Source organism: Populus alba, chromosome 9 (assembly GCF_005239225.2).
Source record: "Populus alba chromosome 9, ASM523922v2, whole genome shotgun sequence".
NCBI classification, from domain to species: domain Eukaryota; kingdom Viridiplantae; phylum Streptophyta; class Magnoliopsida; order Malpighiales; family Salicaceae; genus Populus; species Populus alba.
The window spans coordinates 12,717,308-12,741,134 of record NC_133292.1 but is presented as its reverse complement, the minus strand read 5'-3'; the positions used below and the strand labels follow the sequence as shown (position 1 = coordinate 12,741,134).

Sequence of the window (23,827 nt, the reverse complement as noted above, 5' to 3'; positions counted from 1 at the left end):
CACAAATGTTATGTCATCATGCGATATCCTTCTAATTTATGTAATGTTATTAAATAATATTAAATACTAGTTTTTCGAGTAAAACACAATTTAAAAAAAAAATCAACAATTTTTATGGCAATTTAAAAAAAAAAATTGTTCACATGAACAGTACGAGTGAATTAAAATTCACTCGCATTGTTCACTCAGTGAACAGTGCACAGTGGAGCATAGCTCCACTGTTGAGTCCCTTTCCCACCACGAGCCAAGACCTGCGGTTCAATCTCTGATTTTAATGGGTCCCACCAGCAAGATGCATTTTGTTTTCCTTAACCAAACGCTATCATGTGTGGTTGCGAGTGAACCTCACCCGCAACCACACTCCCAAACGGCCACTTAGAATTTCATGTATTTTTTTAAACAATCCAGAAACATCAAGAAATTATTAATTTAATGATTTCTTATAAACATAATTTTATAAAAAAAATCTTCTAAAGTTTTGTTGAAATCCTGTGTTGGTGAATTGATAGTGAAGCAAAAATGATCCAGCACCTTCTTTCAAGAAACTTGCATCGCAAACAAGGTTTGGCCCTTCAATTATCATATCAATGCTTGACCTCTCAGTGCCTTCAATCCAACATTAGTTGAAAATCATGAGAAAAAAGAGGGAGGGGGGGGGGGGGTGACTCGTCTTCCTTTATATTCCTTTCTTTCTTTTCCATTGACTTTTGCATGTAGCAGTCTCTCCTTCAAATGGACAAAACCCTTTGTAGTGCGGCCTTTATGGTGCTAGATGCCTCCCTAGTTTTCCACATAATCCTGTTTAGTTAATGTTTGATGATAAAATAAATAAATATAGAAATGATAAAAACATGCTTGGTTTCAGTGACGGAAATAAAAATATGAAATAGAAATGGTATATATTTAGAATGAATTTCTATCATTAGATTCAAATCAACATTCACTCTCTACCATAGTCTGTTGTACATCAAGACAGTGACAAAATACTATGTATTGATAAAAATCATGCTCGTATGTAACAAGTATCTTCAATGTTTTCCTTTTTTCTTTCTGGAAAAAGTCTGGTCATTATTTGTAGCCCTTCAAGATGAAGCTTTTCACGAACATCTCATGAAAGTGAAGAGTTGAGTATAATCTTCTGGGCCATAGAAAATGGCCACAGATATCTTTTCAGTGTAATTCTAATGGGGAATAGCAAAAAGCCTCTTTCCAATCCAGCTTTAACACTAATGGAGAGTTCGGTATTTTCCTCTGTTTTTTTTTCTTTTTCTTTTTTTAAGAAGCACTATGTTCCTAGTGGACAACATCAGCTATCAAACGATGTCTTGAGATCTGGTTTGAGGTAGTTGGTACTCTCACAAGTGCAGTTGCTCTGTTTTTAAGGTAAGGAATCATTATTAAAGTGCTCTGTTTTTGTGTGATTTTAGTTATCCAGTGGTAAAACATGGCTTGGGACCACACTAAAACTTCTTTTTCATTTTTAAGCCATCGCATCCAATTCAGTGAGAATTTATTTTTCATCGAAATTCGATGAAAAGCACATGATTCCATTGTGGAATGTGTATGGATTAGATCTCTGTCAACAGAATTTTATCCAGAGATAAAATATCCATGCAAGACTTGAAAATCAATAAAATATTTCCATCTTGGAAGCTGGCATGTGATTTTGAAGAAACAGATGTTTCAACCTTCAGGACAGCTTTTTCCATGTCCAAACCCTGTCATCGTTCTTCATACCAGTGAAGTTAAAGTCTCACATAATCACATTGCAATACAATGTGAGTGTCATGTATGACAATGTTATGAAACCTAGCATTGTCCCGTGAATCAATTCAATGACTCGTTAATACGTGACTAAACTCAAGGCGAGCATAAGTAGATTAACCCAAAAAATCTATTTATTTGAGTCGATCAAAGTTTAATTAGTTTAATCTACACTTTATATTATACTATACTTTAAAATACATGGAGAAAACACCGTACAAGTAATGTGAATATAAAATCATTACACTTTGGATCACACTGTAAACATAAAATATTTGCATTGTGGACGATACTGTAGCATTAAAAGGTGTTGTTTTTTTTGTTTTTTAGTTAAAAAGTGTTACTAAATCTAACTTGCCCACCAGATCTAATACTGCTGGCTCTGACTCCGCAGCCAAACCCAAGAAAAAACACTATAGAGATATTGTGTACATATTATTTACATTGTGGACCACACTATAAATACATAATGTTTATACTGTGGACAACAATGTAGCATCAAAGAGCGTTTTCTTTATTATTTTTAGTTAAAAGGTGTTGTTGGGTCTCGCTCCGCAGCCAGACCCCAGGATATTAGGTCTGGAACCACAGCGAGACCCGATAACATTGTGATCTAGCTACTGCCAAACCTAAGGATATTGGATCTTGCTCCGCAACTTGATATAAGGATATTGGGTTAGGTTCCACAACCAGAACCGGGAATATTAAGTCTGATTGCCTAACAGGACCCAATGTTTTTGGATTTCATTGGGCAACCCTATCCTATGTTATTGGGTCCGGCTAGACAACCGGATCCAAGGATATGGGGTTTAACTCCACAGCTAAACTCAATAGCATTTGGGTTTAGCAACCCAACCAAACCTAATATTATATGGTCTAGCAGCAGGACAACCCTACTTAAGGATATTAGATGTGGTTCCACAGCTAGATCCAAAGCTATTGGGTTTGGCTGAGCCACTGAACTCAATTGTTTTACCAGCTAGATTTAATGATATTGGTTGAACTTCATAATTAAATTCAAAAATATTGAATTTGACATTCCACTGCATTCTAGACTTTTTTATATTTATTTTACATTTTAAAAAAATATATATATTATTCATCCGCTGCTGCGAAACAGAATCCAATGCAATAGTGTATCCGATAAAAGAGTGTGGAGGGAGAAGGAATGCAGTTATGTTAACGTCGTGTGATAGCTGCTAGAGTACTGTGAGTTTCAAGGCACCATAGCTGGCTAGTTATCATCGTTGAGGTTTCCCGAACAAGATTAATGGCCTCCAATGCCGTGTGCTTCTTGTACGGCTTGCCCATGCCTCATTATCGTTCAAGACGAGTCCAAGTTAAAATACCTCGACCCTGTCCATCTTTTTTCCAATTTAAGACTATGCTGTGGGAGAGAGAGCTTGATTCTGTGTCTTTTTTAACCTAAAGTTTAATTCTATCGAGTCAACGGTTAGATATGTAAATATGTAACCCCACGTGTAAGATTTGACCTGTCAGAGACATGCTTAGAATATGATAAGCTTTAACTCTTTAAGCAGAAAAATAATATATATTATATTGTTTAATTTATTAATTGTAGAGATCCATTGGATTCATGAGAAGGCAGCAGCAGCAGCAGGGATACCCTTTCCCTCTTTTGTCAATTTTGTTATTGCCTCTTGGTGTTGATTTTTTTTTTTTTTTTAAATCCGATTTCATGTCATTAAGAGTAATTGTATTAATTGGAGAAAAAACAAACATGACACGTGCAAATGCTGAGGGGTGAGCCGATATTCGATAGCGAGAAAGCCGCGTGCTGGGCGGTGGCTAACACGTGCACTCCACATAGGATTCGCGTCAGCGCTTGGATTATTTAATAATTAATTGGTAAGCTGTGTATAGACTCCACCGCCATGATCGTGATTTAACATGTTTTAATTTTAATGCTAAACAACTAACAATTAAAAAGACTGATATCTTTCAAACTTATATATATATATATATATATATATATATATATATATATAAAAGAAATAAAAACATTAAATAAATATATCCTCTTAAAATACCAATAATAATAAGAAGCAACATGCGTCATCTCTAGAAAACTGAAGCATCAGAGCTCAAGAGGCAAAAGCTATTTAAAAAACTGTAAGGACCAAAACTGGACTTTACCCTTAATTAACAGTTCATTGGTTTCGTTTTCAGATTTCCTCCCTCCCTCTCTCTCTCTCTCTAAGTTGTGGGCTGTCGCTTGTTGATTTGGACCTCCATGAAAGACAACCTTTTCCTTCCTCTCCCCTCTTCTTTCTTTCACCGCCTTCTTTCTGCACATCAATCATAAACAAGATTCGCTGGTGGCGCATCGTGTCAAGATCATGTTGGCTTTCACATTCTGTTTTACTAGATGATAACGGGATATTAATTACTTTTTTAAAATATTTTTTACTTGAAAATATATTAAAATAATATTTTTTTAATTTTAAAAAAATTATTTTTGATATCATCGTATTAAAATGATTTTAAAATATTAAAAAAATTAATTTAAAATAAAAATAGAATAATTTTATAATTTTTAAAATACAAAAACAAATAAATACTAGGATTACTAGAAGAATTCAAGGTTGAGGGATGTAGATTCTATGCTCTCGTGATTAGGCTCGAGGAATATTAGCACAGTTAATAACTGACGAGGTAAAACTCTTGATGATTGCTACTAATAAAAACAATATTTTTATTGTTTACCATTAATTAAAAAAGCAAGATGAACAATAAAATGCTTAGGTGTGCAATCTATTATTTATTAATCAAAGAAGGGTGTGCGCTAGCTATATGTTTACGTGCACATGCTCACTTTCCTTCTCCTGGTTTTATTTTTTTTTGAAGTATAATAGTAATATGAGTTGAAAATATAGAATTTTCCGCCACAAATTCGTAAATGGTATGCTGAACTTATCTCCGACTGTGTATTCAATTCCATTTTCATTTTCTCCTCAATAATTGTTTTCTTAACATATCGGGTCAAAGCAATTTCCTTTTTGATTTCTTTGGCGTGCTCCACGTTGAGAATTGTCAAATTGCTGGCTATTACTAGCCAATGATCCTCACGCCGTTAATTAATGATCCTTTACTGCGCCTGAGAAAAAGCTTCACTTATCCTGTTTCCATGGCCGCCTCGCCCCATATCCCAGTATGTACATTGCTCTTGAAGGTCAAATTTCAACTCCCAAGCGTACATTTGACCGGGACACGTGTATGATATGCGTACATTAACCACATCATAAGCTCACAAAATACAATATATTCTCTTGATAGCAGGTGCATCCAAGAGCAAAATCATTTGATAAATTTGCTATAGCTACGTAAAATGTGACTAGACCAAGATGGAGACAACTTTGTAATTACAGGAAAAAAAAAAAAAAAAACAAACCCTTACGTCTAATTAAGAAAACAAGTGAGACACGCTTGAGGGTCGTGCTTCAGCGGTGTATGGGGGCTTGTCTTCTACTGTCGTCCAAGGTTCGACTCTCTATACGTATGTCTATCACCCCGTGGTGTCTTACCTGTTTACTGGGCTTGCAGGGTGTTCAGTAAGCCGTGGGGACTAGTTGCGATGCGCACAAGCTGGCCCGGACACCGCACGCTAATAAAAAAAAAAAAAAACAAGTGGGACTTTAAAATATATTAAAAAAGGATTACAAAACAAAAAATGTATATAGGTGAGCTCAGAAAAACTGAATTCGCATTCCCATACTGATGTGAAAACTTCTACAAGCAGCCATCGCTAGCTCTGACGCAATGCAAAACACCCTATATATAAAAACCATAGCATTTTATCTTGCAATACTGCTTTGTTAGTTGGCAAACAGAAAAGTCTAACTGTCCGTTGTGTGGCCTCGTTTAAACCAATACCAGATCAGTTATGGCCACTTACTCTGTCCATCTTCGTCTTCTTTTCTTGCTTCTCACCCTTTCAGGTTAGTTCTTTCATGTTTCGACTGCCTTTTGCATGCATTGTTCTGTTTGTTTGTTTTCCAGTAAAGTACGAGGAAAGAAAATAAAAGCTTAAGTTGTTGGGGTTGCCTTTTTTTATTGTTGTATACTGTATATTCAAGCTTGGAAACCAAGGTCTGCGAAATTACCACCAATACTGGGTTTCCTTTTATGAGTTTGGAACTGGGATTTTAATCTAACTGAAGCTTGATGATTCTGGTTCTTGTTCCTTTATTCTTTGGTGTTCCTATCATGGTTTAGTTTGTTCAACTTGAAACTCTGTTTTTCGGATTCAGGTGTCCAAGTCCTTGGTGCTGGCTTTGGAATTAACTATGGGCAGATTGCCGACAACCTCCCATCTCCCTCTAGTGTTTCCGTGATGCTTCAACCCCTCGACGTCAGCAGGTTAAAACTCTATGATGCCAATCCGAAAGTCCTGCAGGCCTTCTCTAATTCAAGTGTTGAATTCATTGTTGGGATTGGGAACGGGTACCTCCAAGACATGGCTGATCCTGTCAAGGCTCAAAACTGGGTTCAACAGAATCTTCAACCCTACCTCGCTCAAACCAAAATCACTTGCATCTCTGTCGGGAACGAGGTGTTCATGACCAATGATACTCAGATGTGGTCATATCTCCTTCCGGCAATGAAGACGGTGTATAACACTCTAGTTAATCTTGGATTAGATAAACAAGTGATTGTCACTACTGCACATCCCTTTACCATCATAGGAGATTCCTACCCTCCTTCATCGGGGACTTTCCGGCAAGATGTTATCGAATACATGCAACCAATCTTGGATTTTCATTCTCAAACGAAGTCACCATTCCTTATCAACGCCTATCCCTTTTTCGCATACAAGGATAACCCAGACCAAATACCTCTAGATTACGTCCTCTTCCAGCCCAACCAGGGGATGACAGATCCAAACACAAATCTGCATTATGATAATATGCTGTACGCTCAAGTAGATGCAGTGTATTCTGCAATCAAAGCAATCGGACATACAGATGTTGAAGTCAAGATCTCAGAGACAGGTTGGCCATCCAAGGGGGATCCTAACGAGGTTGGATCAACACTACAAAACGCGGAGCTATATCATAATAATCTGTTGAATAGAATTCAGCAGAAGCAAGGCACACCAGCAAAACCATCCGTGCCCATTGACATATATGTTTTTGCACTTTTTAACGAGAATTTGAAGCCTGGTCCGACATCTGAAAGGAACTACGGGCTCTTTTATCCCAACGGTACTCCAGTTTTTAACATCGGATTGCAGGGCAATCTTCCTGGAATAATTTATTCCTCGGCATCCAATATAAATGTAACTCATATTTTCTCTCATCATCACAACCATGTTCTGGTTTTAAATATAATCAACAACGAATCTAATCTCGTATATTGCATTTCGAATGATCCTGCAGGCATTCTCTACCTTCAGCTTGGTGATATCCGTTTTAGCATACTTGATCCATGCTTAGGTTACCCGAATTCCGGTGAACGACGGAGAGATAAACAACCGAAGTCTAACACCACAAATCGCATAGCCACAGGAAGATTTTTTATAGGTGAGATACTGAGTTCATTTTAATTGAAACAGTGACCATCTCAAGTTCTGAATTGTTCAATCCAGAAATTGAATTCAACTAAAGTTGGCCTGCTCATTACCTAACCTGGTTAGGTTCAGATCAAATTGGTTTGACTTTTGATACTGTTTGATGTTCATGTATATATATATGGTTTTGCTTAGAATAGTCTGCAAATCACATGGTTGGGATTTCTGAATCCATCTTAGCAACTTTTTTTCCCCTTAGGATCTGTAAGGCAGAACCCATCTGAGGTTGCCTACTTTGTGCATGCACCAAGTGGGGATGCTTTGACATGTAGTGCCTGCTGTTTTGAAATCTACCTTTGATGTTGAATATATATATATATATATATTGAGCCATCAATCCTCCTCTCTAATAATGCAAGTGAATCTTTCCTTGTCTTGCTTTCTTCAACTAGACAAAAGTCCAAACTTGCTTCTATCAGGAAAAGAACCTGCTAGGGCCGGGCGGCTTTCGGCAGCAGCTTTTCAATATCTTCTTCATTGTTTATTTTTTTCTGAATGCTCCAAAATGGATACCTCACCATTTTTGTCTTGACTTTGAGCTCTCTATCTCTAAAGACGGCTACCTCTTTGTCTACACCTTTATTATCTCTGTCGTAAAGGAGAATTTATCGCGTCAGCCATAGTTGTATCGTTCTCTCATGTCTATTTCAAGTGAACATCAGGAGGCTTAACATTGCTGTCTGGTTAGCTTTTTGATATTTCATGAATACCGAAGGACGGTCCGGTCCAAAGTTTTTCTAGCATCGTAGCTGTAGTAGTTTCCAACACGTCTGGGCATTCAAGAATTCAAGTCCGAGTTAATTCAAGTCCGAGTGCAAGATTAACATTTAACCCTTTTGTTGAATGAAAATTATGATTCATATTCAACATGTGTAACATCAATTGATACTTGAGCATAAAGTAGGAGGCGGGTGGCTATCAACATCACGGACAACCTGCTTTCACACAGATACTTCTTGTTGCATCAGAAATGGGCCCAACAAGGATAAGATTTACACACAGGCGATTCCACTTGGCCATTCGATAGAGTGACTAGCAAGCTACTGCCATGATATTTGATTCTCAGTCGCTGCATAATCAAATTAATATAATGAGCTGCCTTTACAAAACCTAAAAAAGTTGCTTCATCAATCTCTCTATGGTCCCAGTTGCTTTGTTAGATACTCTTGTTTGGCTCTTAGAGACCATGCAATGTTGAAATGTTTAAGGAAAAACATAGACCAAGTTGTGCTTGCAGTTGGCTTGCACAAGCTGTGACATCCACAACATGTCACCTCGCCGGCCTTTTTGTGTGCTGGGGGGCTGCTACCGATTAATTATGATGTTCACTGCATTTAACTATAAGCTGCTACCAATTAATTATGATGTTCACAGGTTTTAACTATAATAAAACTTCTGGTGTTTTGTGATCTATTGCTCAACCACGTAACTAATACACACTGCCACAGTATCTTTATGAAGGGAGAGAGAATGGCAGCAAGGGTCTTGTTCCTATCACAAACACATGACTTAAGCTGTCTCAGTAGTCTAGCAAAGCATCTATACATGCTTCATTGTGTACTATTATTGAAAAAATGACATTAATCACTAACACGTCAGGATGCTGTATATCCTGGATTGGTAGTTCTTCTATAGGTTTAGATAATAGAAATATCGCGGGCAATAAGGTGAATATGTGCTAGGCAGAGTTCTTCCTTCTCAAAAATAGAAAAGAAAAAAGTTAGGTAGAATTGTTAAATTCAAATTCTTGTTCAAATTTCTGATGAGGAAGAACACGGTGAAGATTTACAAGGCTTCAACCAGTCTTGTTTCTGTATTTTGGGTGCCACAGATTAATTATAAATAATATTGTTCAAAATTGAATCTACCTTTCAAATTCTTAACACGAGACTCGGTTATATATACTCTCTGATGGAATTTCAGCTTATATAAGGAGGGGGGCTAAGAAAACTTTTTAAGAAACACAGTGAAAGAAAGGCGACAAGTTTGAACTTGCTAAAATCAGCTAGGTTAAATGATCTTTTTTGAAAGTTAGAGTGGAAATTACCCCTTCTTCTCCATGCAAGTCTGCCCTTGCATGTTTGTGTATACATATATTTCAAACAAAAACAAATTTAATTCATGGAAGCCTAGAATTTTCAAGAACCAATCAAAAAATTTTATAAATTAATTAAGAAAATTGATTATTTTTTAATGGTAGTAGCTTCCTCGGGTAGCTATGGACCAGAAGGTGATTTGTAGAGTAGCTAAATCCCATATCTTTCGATGCGGGATTTTGTTGGGTATAAAGAAACACGAGTCACGAGACTTTTGGACAAATCATGCCCTGCCTTTAAGACTTAAAAACAAAAAATATTATTTTTTATGATATTTATGTTATATAAAAAAAGAAAATTATGAAGGATCAAATTATGTTCTTACTTTTACTTTCAAATGTTCATATGGCAAAGCAACAATCTCAATGTGCTTTCAATTCATTTTTCTCTAAAGAAGCAAGCACTCTTGGTTAACATTGATTGATATATACATATTTTGATTTGATTTGGATTTATACTATGTATTATTTATTGTCATTAAACCATATATATTTTAAGACTCTCTTGTCTCTTAATCCTAACACAGATATGTGCTCTGTACTTTTTATTTTTGGATTAGCACTACGTACCTGGACTAATCATGGAAACGCACAAGTTCTTAGCAAAGAATTTCTTGCAGGGACATTACGGTTAATTCATGAACTTTATCTAAATCCGATGAATCCATGGAATTATTTGTACCTAGTGAGAGTAGAACCTGAAATCTTAAACATGAACACAGTACCAATTCCGAGCTCTTCTCCACGAGGCCAATTACATAAAGATTACACATACAAAATATATTGTATCCAAGCCAGCTTTGGGATGACCTCATAAAATAATTACCATGCCATATTTTCTTTGCATGTAATAAAATATATAAAATAAGGCAAATATACTTACATTGAGTTATCAGTCATCGTGGTCTTCTAATCCTTCGCCCACAATTGGTCAACCTGGCTTATAATCCTGTTCCTTATAGCTAGTGTTTCCCGAAGCGCCATCCTCTTGAATTAATCATTTAGATATAGATTCGTTCAGTCGGTTGTTGCTGTTTTATAACAAAGAGGGTATATTTCGTTTCGTGATTTGTCGATGTGGTATAGTGTGTGGCTTTCTCAAAGGTCTCGCCTTTTTCATGCTCCCAAGTTCCTACTAACGCTCTTAGCTCAGAAAAGTTTTGCCCCTTTTCATATCTTACAGTTGCATGTCACAAAGAATTGGATCACTACGAGACTGCAATTTTTTTATTTACATTACTTTTGGCCCCTGAGAATTTACCAAAGCGAACCCATTTTGAGAAGAGGCTGAGGGGAGGGGAATAGTGGCCTCATTTTTTTGGCTTTGAGCATGAGTTTTGTGGACTACTTTTGTTTGTTTAAGTAATCACTTACCTTTCATGTCTGTAAAATTGAATTCTGAAGGCATTGCAGCATGACCAAGTTGGAATTCTTGCCTAGTTGGCAGAGAAAATGGCAAGTTGCCACTTAATGCATTGCGTGTTAGCAAACCGTAAGTGCTCAAACTATCAAGGATCCCACTTGTTGTGAGAGAGAGTGCACTTTTTGGTCACTTTTAGCTTTGCCTAGTTGTTTGCTGTCAACAATCCTGAATCAAATAACAGCGTGTATACTTGAAGGCCAAAAGCAGGTAAGATGACAGGATAACAGTGTTTGCTTCAGTGGCAAAGGTGAGGACGAGTGCTTTACATTTTGTCCCCTCAAAAAAATTCTAACACTTCGAATAAGTAAAAGTTCTACTTTTCTGGTTACTTTGACAAGATCACTTCAAATTTTTCTTGGGAAGAGTTTGAAATTCCAGTGACTTCAAGTTTGCCATTCTGAGAAACCTTCGAAAAGTAAGATTGAAACATCGTTCTGAGGCTTCACATCATTGTTCAAATTTGAAAGCATGTAACAGATGATAATTGTACAACCTAGTTGCCTAGCGGGTATATTTACAGGGGGGGAATTCTCAGAATATAGCATAGGCAGAGACAAAAATCAAATCTCTGCTCTCATTTCTCAAAATATTAAAACGTAGCTTAATTTACATGAAAATCATTACACGCTTGTCACCTCTCAATGTACAAGTTCTTCCTAAAATAAAATATTTAAATACAAGAACTCTTGCATATAAAATACCAACACACAGAAAATAAATAAATGCACACAAGAACTATCTCTATCTAGTATCGTAAAATGAAAAGTTTGGTGATCAGTCATACGATACAAGAAATGGAATGACCATGGACATGAATTCATCATAATTAAATGTTGCTGTGCCGGTATGACGCTTATCCTTCTCCTTAAATTTCTCAGTCAATCCCTGAAATCACAATGGATTTACAAGGTCACTTTAGGAACACAAACATGGAATCAAAGGAGGAAAGCAACAAGAGTTTATATTTGTAGGACTATGATCTTACCTTCAAAATCATGCCGCACCTGCACGTCAAACACAATAAAACAAGAAGTTTAGTCAGATCAGAAGTAAAAGTATCCTAGAAATGCATACAAGAGCATCAGTGTGGGAAAACTTACTCGACAAAACTGTCGAAATTGAGTTCAATCTTTCGGCCACTTCCATCATCATACTTGGAAATCAGAACCTGAAGAACCGAAGATGGAATAGCAAACCCAAGGCTATAAAGAGCATCCCTCAGTTCAAACAAATCAATTTTCCCACTCCTGTCTTTATCATATCTCTCAAATATGCCCTGCAAGAGAAAAACGAAGTTCTCTTTCAATTGCTAAAAAGCATGTCATATAATAGCATAAGAAAATAGTGCCGAAAAAGAAAAAGCCACTTCATGACAAGTATATGGTTTTCCAAGCATTCTAATTACTCAAATGATGTATGGTGAACCTAGAATTGGGTTGCATTGACAAACTAATCTGATCCTTCCGCAATATAAAATATGTTCCTCTCTTCTCAGTGAAAACCTTAAAATTTTGTGTCAAATGTTCATCAGCTATACGAGAAAGACCAATCACCAAGTCATTCCAAATTTCTTTATTGAGAATTCCGGTGTAAACTTTCTTCTTTAAGAAAAAAAAAACAAGACCACTTTTTTTTCTTAGTTTTCCCCTTTCTCCCATCATCGATTCTATGGAAAGCTAACTTTATAATTGATTTGCCATATCAGAAGCAAAAAGCTTTAATAATAGATGTTGTGAAAGAGTTCCAAACAGTGTTATTTGTCAATTTCTTTGCTTCTGCAGCCATTATTAATAGTTAAGAAAAGCACATGCTTTTTAGATGAATGAGAATCAAGAACAGCTATGAGAAGATTGGCCACTATCAAATAATTCATCCAGCTAAATCAACTAAGTTTCACAATACATTTTCCTGCAAAATCCAAATCAGCTATCCTCCTCCATGTTTAACCTTTCCTTGGTGTTATAAAGAATGAAGAGCATGGAATGGTTTAAATGCCTCGCATCCTCAAAGGCAATATATAAGAAGGAAATACGACTCAAGAGAAACAAGAAGAGACTGCTCACCCTCCATTGACCAAGACAACCCCATAAAGCAGCAAATTCTTTGGGTCCTGTATTAGGAAAGTTCAGCCAAATCAATACATGCAATGATACCAAAAAAGTTAAAGTAAAAGACATCATTGCAGATGAAAAGAATCACGGCATTCTCCCGCTGCCCAATTTGAACTGGCCAAAGAAATTAATCAAAGAGAGAGAACCAAAATCCAATTTTATTTAGAAGTCAAAAGCATTGGCATACAAAAATTAAGCCTAAACAGTTCTTCAATATTGAAGCAAACAACAATCCAAGATCCAATTTTTCTAGTACATAGCATGGTAAAACATGTCAAAATTTCCAGTCACGGGTCATGAATTAAACCAATAAATCCAATTCAAAAAATGAAAGTTGAAATCTATGACAAGAAATTAACATCCAATGGACCCATATACTGATAAGCTCTCAAATTGTCTTACAAAATCAAGAAAACTCAAGAACATCAATTAAACCCAAAACCCAACAAGAGAAAAGGAAATAAAGACGAACCAAATCGTAGAGGATCATGAGGATTCTTGAAGAGAAACATGAGCAACCTAATAGTCCTAATACTAAACCTTTGGTGACCAGAAGAAATAGCTTGTTGCAACTCGTTCTCGTCAATAAATCCACTCCTATCTCTATCAACCATCTCAAAGCTCCTAATAACATCTGGAGATGTCCCTGGTGGAAAACCTGAGTGCCCATATGAAGAGCCGCCACCATTGCCCTGTCCATAATAAGACTGCTGCTGCTGGCTGTGGTTACTTTGATAAGAAGTACTGTATGCCTGACCTCGTTGATCATATGAATCAGGTAGAGATGGAGCAGAGGGTGCATAAGATGATGATGATGATCGTGGTTTTCTAGAGAAAAAAGACATGGTTCTTGATTCAAGAAATGCTTGAGAAACAAACAAGAAAGCCAGGTGCTTTTGTATTTGGGAGATTACTGAAGAGAGAATTTTTATAGGCTACTAATGTTTGTTGGCCTTGCTTAGCTTTTGCTTCTTGGCTTTGGTTACGGCTGCTTGCTTGAGTTAGCTTCGGGGTTTGAAAATGGTGAAATGGTTGTCTAACCCCGGAGGTGGACAAAATTTTGGTAGTTGATAAGTGATCGACGGCAACGTGTTTAATTCTTTTTTAAAAAAAAAAAACCCGTGAAACAGGAGTGAATGAATGGCTTGGGTCGGCAACGAGACGGACATCTTAAAACTTGTGAAACAACAATCACTCGTGAAAATGAACATTTAATGCTAATTTTAAAAGGTTTTAAAAAAAAATTTTAGTTTAAGTGTTATAAATTTTTATAATTATTAAAATTTTATATAATTATTAATTTTATGACTCGTGAAATTAATTGAGATAGGTATAAGTCAGTTCGAATATCTATATTAATAAAAATAAAAATAAAAACATTCAATACTATTATATTACATACTTGCCAGAAAAAAATATTCAAATAACTTAGATGTCACTTAATTAATTATTTTTATTAAAATACTACTGTTTTTTATTATTATAATTACATCACTAAAAATTTATTCTTGAATTAATGTCTAGATTTGATTAAAAATTAAAATACAAATTAAGCTTTGAATTTTAGACATTGGAAGATGAAAAAGGACTTGATAACAATGGTGCATTGGATTTATTTTTTCTTATAATAAGATTATATTATATGTTATTGGTATTAGCTGGAATTGAAAATAATTTTTTATTATTATGAGGAAGAGTCCAACGACCATATGTTCATATTCTTATCCGGGTGAGGAGGAAATATTTTTAATATATGAATTAATTTCGTGTAATTAATAATATATTAATCATCAATACATGATCGTCTTTCTTTGAGGAAAGATGAAACATAATCAAATTTATATTCGAGATATTTATACGAAATTTTAGTGAAATGCTGGATTAATTATGTCTTCGCTTGCGACTCGAGTTTGTGCTTATCAACAATGGAAGATGGGCTTTCCAGCAAATATAAAGCCCATAAAAACATAGTCCAAGATCGAAGGTGGGCCGGCTGAATTGATCACCCGAGACATCCTCATTCATTGCTGATGGCGGGAACGAGAAGGCCCCTACCCTACCCCTAGAGATATATAGGGAGAGAAAGAGAGGGAAGGGAAATACTATTGTGCATTTTAGAGAGAGAGAGCGATGGAAACGGAGAAAGTAGTATCAGAAGCACAGGAGCTTCCGAAGGCTATTGTGCGCCGGGTGGTGAAGGATACTCTTTCCCGCTGCTCCCCTGAAGATTCTGACATTAACGTCCACAAAGACGCCCTCCTCGCTTTCTCCGAAAGTGCTCGCATTTTCATCCACTATCTCTCTGCCACGTAAGCTTTCAACAATCCCACAAATTTAATTTAATAATCTACCATTTCACGTACCGGTTTAGAGTTTTTCTTTTTTAACTACGCTAAAAATCCAAACCTCAGGGTTCCTGGTCTAATTGTCTCAATTACCGTGCCTAGTTAGGTTTGAGTTGTAGAAATGATTTTGGGGTTTTCGGTTTATTGATATTTTTTGAATTATTTTTGCTGTTTATATTAAATTAAATATTATACTGTTTTTTGAAGGAGATTTTTTATTTGTAACCACGGGTTTTAATAATTACTGTGATTAGGGCTAATGACATATGCAAGGAATCAAAGAGGCAAACAATGAATGCTGATGATGTGTTTAAAGCGCTTGAAGATATCGAGTTTCCCGAGTTTGTTGGGCCTCTCAAGGTCTCCCTGAGTGGTAAGTATCTGATGACCAGGCAAGATCTTCCAAGCATGCTTAGTTTCTTGTTGTTTAATGTAGAGATGAGTTCAAAAGGGATGAGTTTGTGTTCTAAGGTTGTTCACTTCCTGTTTGTGGATGTGTTGGGAATGATAGTTAGGTGGGCGGTGCGAAACCATGCTTAGCTTTGCAACTTTATGGCAGTTATAGATCTGGTTTGATCGGTTAGATGATGACCTAGTTGCGTGTCTGAATTATACAAAATTTGAGATGAGGGCCAACGGACTTCTAAATATTTACAAGAAAGACTTGAATATGGGATTTTTGTATCTTCAGTTGCTCCACATGGTTTAGATATTAGGCCATCAATTCTGCCTTTAAGGAGTTCTAAAGGTTTTCCATCATGTATATTGAATTTAGACCAGCATTTTGGGGTGGACTATTATCTGATAAGAGTTTTTTTTTATCAGTGTGCAAGTTTAGAAGATAATGTAAGATCATTGCACCAATGATATACGCCACCTGGAAGTTTAATACAGTTAGTTCTCTTTCGGAAATAGTACATACTAAGAGCATAACCACTTCTGTCTCAACTCATCTAGCTGCAATTACACTGATCGATGTAGAAGCAAAGACATGTAGAACAAAGGAGGATGGAAACAGCTACCTCATGATATCTAATCAAAATCCATTGTAGGATCATTAGATGATGTCAAATGATCTATATTATGCTGTGGAAAGATCAGTATAAAAGGCATGTTTTCATAAGTTCTCTGCTCTCATTATGTATTGCTTTTGACGGTCACCAAATGTTTTCTTTTCATATAAAAGCCCACGTTATGAACTGAAATCTTTTTGTTTAAATGTCTGTGCTAGCTTATTGCATCCGTGCTATGAATGTCACGTCGTGTTGATGATAATTTTCATCAACCGAAGTGTTCTTGAATACCAGCTAACTGAGCTGCATGCAATCTTTTTTACTTTCTGCCGAATTCTCAATAGATGGGTTTTGCATTTTGTACTTTATTTTATGCGGAATTTCTTTCTTATGAAGAATTCATAGGTATTTTTGTGGTATTGCAGAATTTAAGCGGAAGAATGGTGGAAAGAAGGCAGGATCATCACAGAACAAAGAGGTGCAAAAGAAGAGGAAAACAGGAGGGCCATCAAAGAAAAGTGTAGGTAAAAGTACACCAAAGAAAGGGGACACCGGCGAAAAATGATGCACACATGCCTTTACGCTATATAGGCTATGTTAAGCATGGGCGACATTTCTTATCCAATGTTCGCAATTCTAATCTTACCATTCGGATGAAACTGGCACGTACCAGCACCTGCTTCCAGTGATAGGTCATAACCTGGAAGTAACCATGTCATTTGTTCCAGTTGCCCTGTTTGTAGCCTTTTTCTTGTCTTTTTTGTATTAGCTAGAGAACTGGATCTGCCACTGGTGAGCTCTTTTTCCTTTTTATATTTTTGAAAAAGAAAATGGAATGTCATGTTACTACCATGCTAGCTGTGGAAAAGTGCCTCTTTAGGAAAGCTTACACCTAGAAATACCTTGGGAGAAAGTATGGCCTTGTATTTATTTCTCATGGGAGAAAATGGACCAGTGAAACTTCCACCATCACAAAGAACAAATGTAATGAAATAATCAATATAGATACAAGCGTATAAGCTCGCAAGAATCAGCTCCATTACACTACGATAATAAAACAAAGGAAAAAAAACGCATAGAGTTGGACAGTGATGAGAAGCACTTTCTTCATCTATGACTACAAGCACGCAGAAAAAGCAATTAGTATGGACGAAATCTCTGGCCATGGCCGGAGTCATTGCTATGTCTACCCCTGCTTGAACTGCCACCCATTTTGTTGCCTCGCCCACTTCCACTCCTGCTATCATTTCTTTGATATGAAGTTGGTGAGTGTAGCTGTACTCCTGGCTGTTGCCTGCAAAGAAACAAAGGCTCTCAGTCCTCATGAATGCACAACCAATTATGCCACGTTGAGTTCTACAAAACTAATTTATTTGCGCGCCAATATTTTACTATTGCAGGTGCAACTGAGATTTATATGGGAGGCAGACTCAAGGGACAGGTTAAACTCGTGATTGCAACCTGTGAACATTAATTCGTGCAATGTAAAGTGCTCAAGCCTGTGGAGTCAGTAACAAGAAGGTTCTGGGATGGGGGTTCCAACAGTGAAATGATTGAATAGAACAGATTCAAATAGCTAGGCAACAACAGGGTAATACAGAAAGTGCAAGGCAGGGATGACTATCACTTTGCTTGAACGGATTCATTGCGGGTTATGCTAATTGCAGCTTTTTATTTTATTTTTTCCCCTTTTTTCTCGTTTAATGAATTGGTGTTGGAGGGGAAGATAGTGTGAGGTAGAGAACTGAACTTTTTGTTTCAGTTTCCCCTTCCTTGAACACTACATAAAGGATGAGTTTGATAAGATCCCACACCCTCTATTTGGAGATAAAAATGTAAGAAATCAAAAGGTAAAGGATCTCCGGTTCAGCTTACAGCACATATCCGAACTGCCCATCAGGTAGAAGCATTGGCATCATTGCCATGCCAGCAGGGGATGGTCCACTTCCATAGATCAATGGCTGCTAAAAAAAAAAAGGGATGACTTCAATATTGGCTGAAAGCTAGAAACTGCAGAATTTAAGTTTTAACAAAGAAGAAACAAATAAATGAATTGTACTAGTAGAATCTATCATCCCAGCATTCGGCAGCTTCTAATGAGGTGTCAATAGCATAAATTTAATTACATCTCTTGTATAGCTCATTGACCAAAAGTTTGAAGCTCAAACCGAATAACAACAAACTAGAGTGGAGGAAAATGAGGAGATGGGAGGTGAAAATGGCAAGTGCCTGAATTATGCTACACCAATAAGAATCGGCTTCAGTCAGGAGCTTCTCTCCTAAAGTTGGATACAAGGAACATAATGACCTACAATTGTAAGGCTTATAATAAAAACCATCCCATTATAATAGCACGGAAACTGGATTTCACCAGAATGAAAATGAGATCAGTTAATCCTCATGCATATGTATCATTAAAGCCACAGCCAAAGCTCAAAATTCACTAGAAAAGATGTCAGGTAATCCTCTTTCACATTAAGGCTATATCCAAAATGGTTGATGAGCAAAATATATATAGAAGATTGCCATCCAGACCAAGTAGTTCAAAATAAGATTGCTAAGTGTACAATGAGTCATATCTGCTGACCTGTGCAAAACCTGCTGTAACATATCCTGCTCCAAGAGCACCATAGGCATTCCCCATCATACCATAACCAACACCAGGTGGGTAACCTGGTAACAAACCTGTATTCTGCAAGTTTGAGCCTCCAGCAGCCTTCTGCTCTGACTGGGGTTTTGCAAGAGCACACTCCACAAGCTGGCCTAAAAATCACAACAAACCAAACCAACATAAATAACTTGTTCACTTGCATTGAGATAACAAATACATATAAGATGGATAAATCAGTGATCACCATCTAGCTCATATTTTTCAGTATCCTTCAGTGCTTTCATGGCACTAGACCTCTCAGCAAAATGCACAAAACCAATTCTATTTTTCTCCTGTCCAGATTTTGCTGGTGGCAAAACCACTTTGGTGATTTTTCCATGTCGTTCAAATAGCTTTTTCAACTGATCTTGGGTTACCGTCTTTGGTAAATTTTTCACATATAGTGCCTTAACCTGTAAGAGAGAAGCTGAGGTGAGATTTACCAAGTTAAATTCCAAAACACAAGGCATCTCCTAGCATAATCAAAGAAAACCAGATGCAAAAAACTAGATCATGAAGATGGTTAATCAATTCAAATGCTTTACAAGACCTGTGAAGAAGCAGAAGAGTCAGCATTTTTAGGGTCAGCCCAGCTCACAGCTGGGGCATTATCACCCAGCTTAAATTTTGGATCCATCATCTTCTGCCTTGAATACTCAGCACAAGCATTATTGTAGTACTCAATAAAAGCATAGCCCCTGTTATTGCTTGAGCTCTTCTCCTGTGACCAATTGTTCTATAACCAATGAGTAAATTGCATGGGCTGCCCTTTTTTTTCTTTATAAAAAAGATGAAGAAATAAAAACAGTGTTAAAAGTATCGAAAAGTAAAGTAGAATATTAACTTCACTAACCTTCACCAATTGCACGTTGGTAACTCCAGGCCCAACCTCAGCCACAATCTTCCTCAGACCATCCTCTCCCCAACTTCTAGGAATGTTGCTAAGGAACAACCGGTGCTTCGCCTGAGATGTCGAGCATTTGATTTTTTTACCCTGAGTGAGAGAAATATCAACACACATAACTGAAGAAGCATACTTAAAAATCTTGGAACAAGCATGAGCACAACTACCACACAAATAAAAAAAAAAAAAAGTTAAGGACATTCACCTTGAATTCAGTATTATTCAGCTCACCAATTGCCGTAGAAGCCAAATCAACACTTCCAAAGGTCACAAATGCAAAGCCCCTGTTCTCACTTGAATCTTTTTCTCTCATTATTCGAACCTGTGGTCATAAAATTCTCCAGAGTCTTCATCTTCACAAAGATCATATACACAGATGCTTCATGAGTAGAAATCGAGCTTACCTCCGTAACTTCTCCAACAGACTCACAAAAATCCCTCAAGTCCTCCTCAGAAGCATCATTTGGAATGCCACCAATATACACTTCAGAACCATGAGGAGGGCGGGCAAGGAGCTCGTCGTGTTTTTTCTTCTCATCCTCATCTTCAACCTTTGTCTCATCACCTGCATTAGGATTGCTAGCATCATCGTCATCCTCTTCCTCCACCTCTACTTCTTCCTCCTCTTCTATTATTTCCTCTTCTTCCACTTCTTCTTCCACTATTTCCTCTACTTCTTCATACTCAACCTCTTCATCCATCATTTCCTCAGGATCATAGTCTTCATCAAGATCAACCTTCTCATCGTACTCAACTGGCTTTTCAGACTCTGCTTGCTCAGCAGCTGCTGATCCATTTCCCTTTGTACTTGGCATCTTATATATCTAAGTACACAAGCTTGCAAGGCAACTGTGAAGAGGGTACAGAGGCCACAAGAATTCATGGGATGTATACACATATTGAAAGGAGGAAATAAAATGAAAGGCCAAAAGGAGTTCAAAGTGGTTGCAATGTGAAAGACTTCCACTAAAGGATTTATGATAAAATTAGCAGTAGTAACAGAGAAAGGCAAAAGAGATTTCTGAATGACAGCAATGTAGCTTAGGAAGGTGGTGTGACCACTGCCCTGGAATAGAAGTGCAAGTTTAAGCATGAAGCGGCTTCATTCCAAAGGTCACATTTAAGAACCTCATAACAGAAATAAGAAATAAAAATTTTAGTTTGTAGATAATTGAATAATTTAAGGAGAGAATCACACTGATTTGAGCTAAATCAAGGTGACAAATCAAAGTTTCACATAAGAGGTCTCCATGATTCTTTTTCAAGTCATTCAGATAAACGTGTGAAGGGCTGGGTGAAACAAAAGGTGATCAAACCACAACATGATCGAATCTCACAAAAAAATACGAGTTCCAGACTAACATACCAGTCTGTGCACCTTCCTGCAACAATTCAAGGTGACACATCAAACTAAACATACCAAACAGGATGGACTTTATACATAAGTTTTCAATAACAAGTGCAGAGTTTCCAGACACAAAAGAATCATTCATACTAAACCTTAGAAATATGAAAGATCCCTACAAGTCATATACGCATGTGATGCAGAGGAGATTCTATACATTTAGTTTACTGTTACATTGCTTTAAAACATACCTATCAAAAATTCAGATTTCTCAACAAACATTGCAAACAAACAAGATTCTTAAGCAAATATTACCTTGTTCTACCATTCTAGTTTCCCTGCATATAAACTGTGAATCTAAAACTTGCAGGTTAGACATTTATCGAGTCCAAACCTAAAGAATTTCATAAACCACATTGTAGGACAAAAGCAGTCAAAAACATGGCAAGCATCAAACTTTTCTATACATGACCTAGCTAGAAATCTAAAACTACCAAGTACAGCTACAAAATGAAGCCCCAAAAGGGATCAAGTTAATCAAGTACCCGATACGGATCAGACCCTAACCAGGCTTGATGGGGTAAGTTCTCAAAATGCCAGTGTTCTCTAGGTTGGCTAAATCTTAGTCAAAGCCTGGCTCTTAATCTGTTTGGATTTCCTTTCTTCAGATTTTTAATCACAAATCTATAATAATAATAATAATAATAATAATAATGCATTTAGCTAAAAAAATTATTACGTCATTAACTAATTTCTTTGATTTTTTTTTTCAAGGATTCGGTTCGAAATAACAACACATGCCAGATATGGGATCTTGTTAAGAAAAAATAAACTTTCGCAGACACTAAGAAAAGAAATCAACGGACGAGAAAGAGGAGAGAGAGAACCCAGAAGACAAGAAGAAGAGAAATGTAATAAACGTTGAGAACGTACTGGAGAGGAAAGGAGAGGAGAAGCTTTCTGCCTGCGATAATTGCTGCCCTGCAACTTCAAGCTGGGAGAGAGAAAGAGCTTGAATTGATTTGATAGAAAGACTTTTTCAAAAAAAAAAAATTCTGTTTCAAAGGGTAAACAAACCCTAAGCACTTCCTAGCGGAAGCTTGAAAATATTGATTAATGATATTCTGTTTTCTTAAAAAATATCTTAGTGGCTTTGTTTTCTTTATATATATATATATATATATATATATATATATATATATATATATAAGGAAGCTTGACAATTAACTACTACATCTCTTAGGGTAACCCAAAATTATTAATTTGGCACAGCATGTTGTCGTTCTTGTAAAAAGAAAAATCGTGATAAATAACAAAAAATCTAAAACAGCTCATTTTTTTCATGATAAACCAAGACACAAGTTATTCTGAATTAAAACATTATAATAATATTTGGGCACCTCAAAACAAAAGCTGATGACCTTACTATATTGGGGTTAATATTGTTTTTTCAATATGATCAATCGGTTATTGTTGAGTTCGTTTCGAGACAAATTGGTTTTTTTTTTAATTTTTTAATCATGATAAAATTAATATATTACTCTTAAACAAATCAAAACTAGGTTAAAGGGGCTTTCTTGGCATTTTATTTTTTAAGTACAATAAAATAACTAAAGTAAAAAATAATTATATAATTTAATAGATATAAATAATATTAGAAAAATAGTTGATTGAGGGTACTTTAATAATTTAATAGATATAAATAATATTATAAAAATAATTGTTGATGCATAAAATAAACATATCATCATGTGAGTTAAAGCGATGTCATTCGGGCGATACATAAAGTGTTGTACGACGATTAAAGGGTGATTTTCATGGCACTATTCAAATCACCTCGTTAACCTCTCAACTCTTATGCGGCACATGTGGTCAACGGACCTTTAACCTAGTAAATTCTCTCTCTCTCATCTTCAATTTTAGTGTTTGACCCTTCAAATTCTCAAAGTAACCCTTAATTTATTTTGCCTTTTATATTTAGCCCTTGTTATTTTAATTAATATTTATTTTATTTGAAATAATTTATAAAACTGGAATTGTTTTTCAATTTCGTGCTCCTTCAATTTTTTTCATCTATCAATTTTGGTCATTATTCTTTTTATTGATGTTTGTTTTATTTTATATGATTTTAAAAATATTTTTTTCATGATTTAATCCCCCTTTGTTTTTTTTTTCTATCAAAATTTACCTTCATTCTTTTGATATTTGTCTATTCTAACAAAAATTCTAATTTAATTTTTTCTTTTAATTTCATTCTTTAACATTAAATTGGTTGAAAATTAAGTTTAGTTACTGAGTTAAAATATAAGATTTTAAAAGTTATGAGTTTGAAATATTAACCCAGGTTCGGGAGATTCGCCTAGGTTTACTTGTTTTTTTTTTTTTTTAATTCATGTTTTTTCAGTTTTATCCATCAACATTTATTTAATTGGAGACATGGCTCTATTATTATTTTTATTTAATTTTTAGAGGATTTTTCACTAATTTTTAAAATAATTTGAGTTATCTTGCCTTTTTAATATTAGTTTGTTTCTTTATTAAGCTTAAAAAATTTACTCAACTTGCTTTGAATAGGGTTATCTTGATA

At 35.9% G+C, this 23,827-nt stretch overlaps 4 protein-coding genes and 1 long non-coding RNA gene across 11 annotated transcripts; 2 read left to right on the top strand and 3 right to left on the bottom strand.

Moving 5' to 3' along the window:
- The first annotated feature begins 5,503 nt into the window (after window positions 1-5,503).
- Window positions 5,504-9,217, top strand: LOC118032347 (glucan endo-1,3-beta-glucosidase 14). 4 transcript variants are annotated; one of them, XR_004684642.2, is made up of 4 exons: window positions 5,504-5,723; window positions 6,036-7,063; window positions 7,164-7,307; window positions 8,803-9,217. XR_004684642.2 is itself a non-coding variant. In XM_035037029.2 (3 exons), the coding sequence occupies exons 1-3, from the start codon at window positions 5,669-5,671 to the stop codon at window positions 7,218-7,220; spliced, it is 1,140 nt and encodes a 379-aa protein (XP_034892920.1). In that variant the 5' UTR covers window positions 5,504-5,668; the 3' UTR covers window positions 7,221-7,691. The 4 variants fall into 4 exon arrangements, 1 of the variants encoding a protein (XP_034892920.1); XR_004684643.2 differs by lacking the exon at window positions 8,803-9,217 and adding an exon at window positions 8,259-8,763; XR_012170683.1 differs by lacking the exon at window positions 8,803-9,217 and adding an exon at window positions 8,256-8,763.
- LOC118032348 (uncharacterized) lies at window positions 8,164-10,985 on the bottom strand. The gene is made up of 2 exons (XR_004684644.2): window positions 10,333-10,985; window positions 8,164-8,423 (listed from the first exon to the last, which is right to left on the bottom strand). It is a non-coding gene; the product is annotated as an uncharacterized lncRNA (long non-coding RNA).
- A 426-nt stretch (window positions 10,986-11,411) lies between these two features.
- On the bottom strand, window positions 11,412-14,068 carry LOC118032349 (probable calcium-binding protein CML48). Its single transcript, XM_035037030.2, has 5 exons — window positions 13,456-14,068; window positions 12,936-12,982; window positions 11,973-12,148; window positions 11,858-11,876; window positions 11,412-11,757 (listed from the first exon to the last, which is right to left on the bottom strand). Exons 1-5 carry the CDS (start codon window positions 13,826-13,828, stop codon window positions 11,647-11,649), a joined length of 726 nt encoding a protein of 241 aa, XP_034892921.1. The 5' UTR covers window positions 13,829-14,068; the 3' UTR covers window positions 11,412-11,646.
- Window positions 14,069-15,071: 1,003 nt separating this feature from the next.
- LOC118032352 (DNA polymerase II subunit B4) lies at window positions 15,072-17,193 on the top strand. The gene is made up of 3 exons (XM_035037037.2): window positions 15,072-15,292; window positions 15,583-15,701; window positions 16,767-17,193. The coding sequence occupies exons 1-3, from the start codon at window positions 15,114-15,116 to the stop codon at window positions 16,904-16,906; spliced, it is 438 nt and encodes a 145-aa protein (XP_034892928.1). The 5' UTR covers window positions 15,072-15,113; the 3' UTR covers window positions 16,907-17,193.
- A 133-nt stretch (window positions 17,194-17,326) lies between these two features.
- LOC118032350 (heterogeneous nuclear ribonucleoprotein Q) lies at window positions 17,327-22,393 on the bottom strand. Of its 4 annotated transcripts, XM_035037031.2 has the most exons (10): window positions 22,174-22,390; window positions 21,262-21,277; window positions 20,300-20,744; window positions 20,101-20,217; window positions 19,845-19,985; window positions 19,542-19,712; window positions 19,197-19,404; window positions 18,929-19,104; window positions 18,217-18,305; window positions 17,327-17,635 (listed from the first exon to the last, which is right to left on the bottom strand). In XM_035037031.2, the coding sequence occupies exons 3-10, from the start codon at window positions 20,708-20,710 to the stop codon at window positions 17,482-17,484; spliced, it is 1,467 nt and encodes a 488-aa protein (XP_034892922.1). In that variant the 5' UTR covers window positions 20,711-20,744; window positions 21,262-21,277; window positions 22,174-22,390; the 3' UTR covers window positions 17,327-17,481. The 4 variants fall into 4 exon arrangements, with proteins under 4 accessions (XP_034892922.1, XP_034892925.1, XP_034892927.1 ...); XM_035037034.2 differs by lacking the exon at window positions 21,262-21,277; XM_035037036.2 differs by having other exon boundaries at window positions 18,217-18,302; window positions 20,300-22,390.
- Window positions 22,394-23,827: the final 1,434 nt, after the last annotated feature.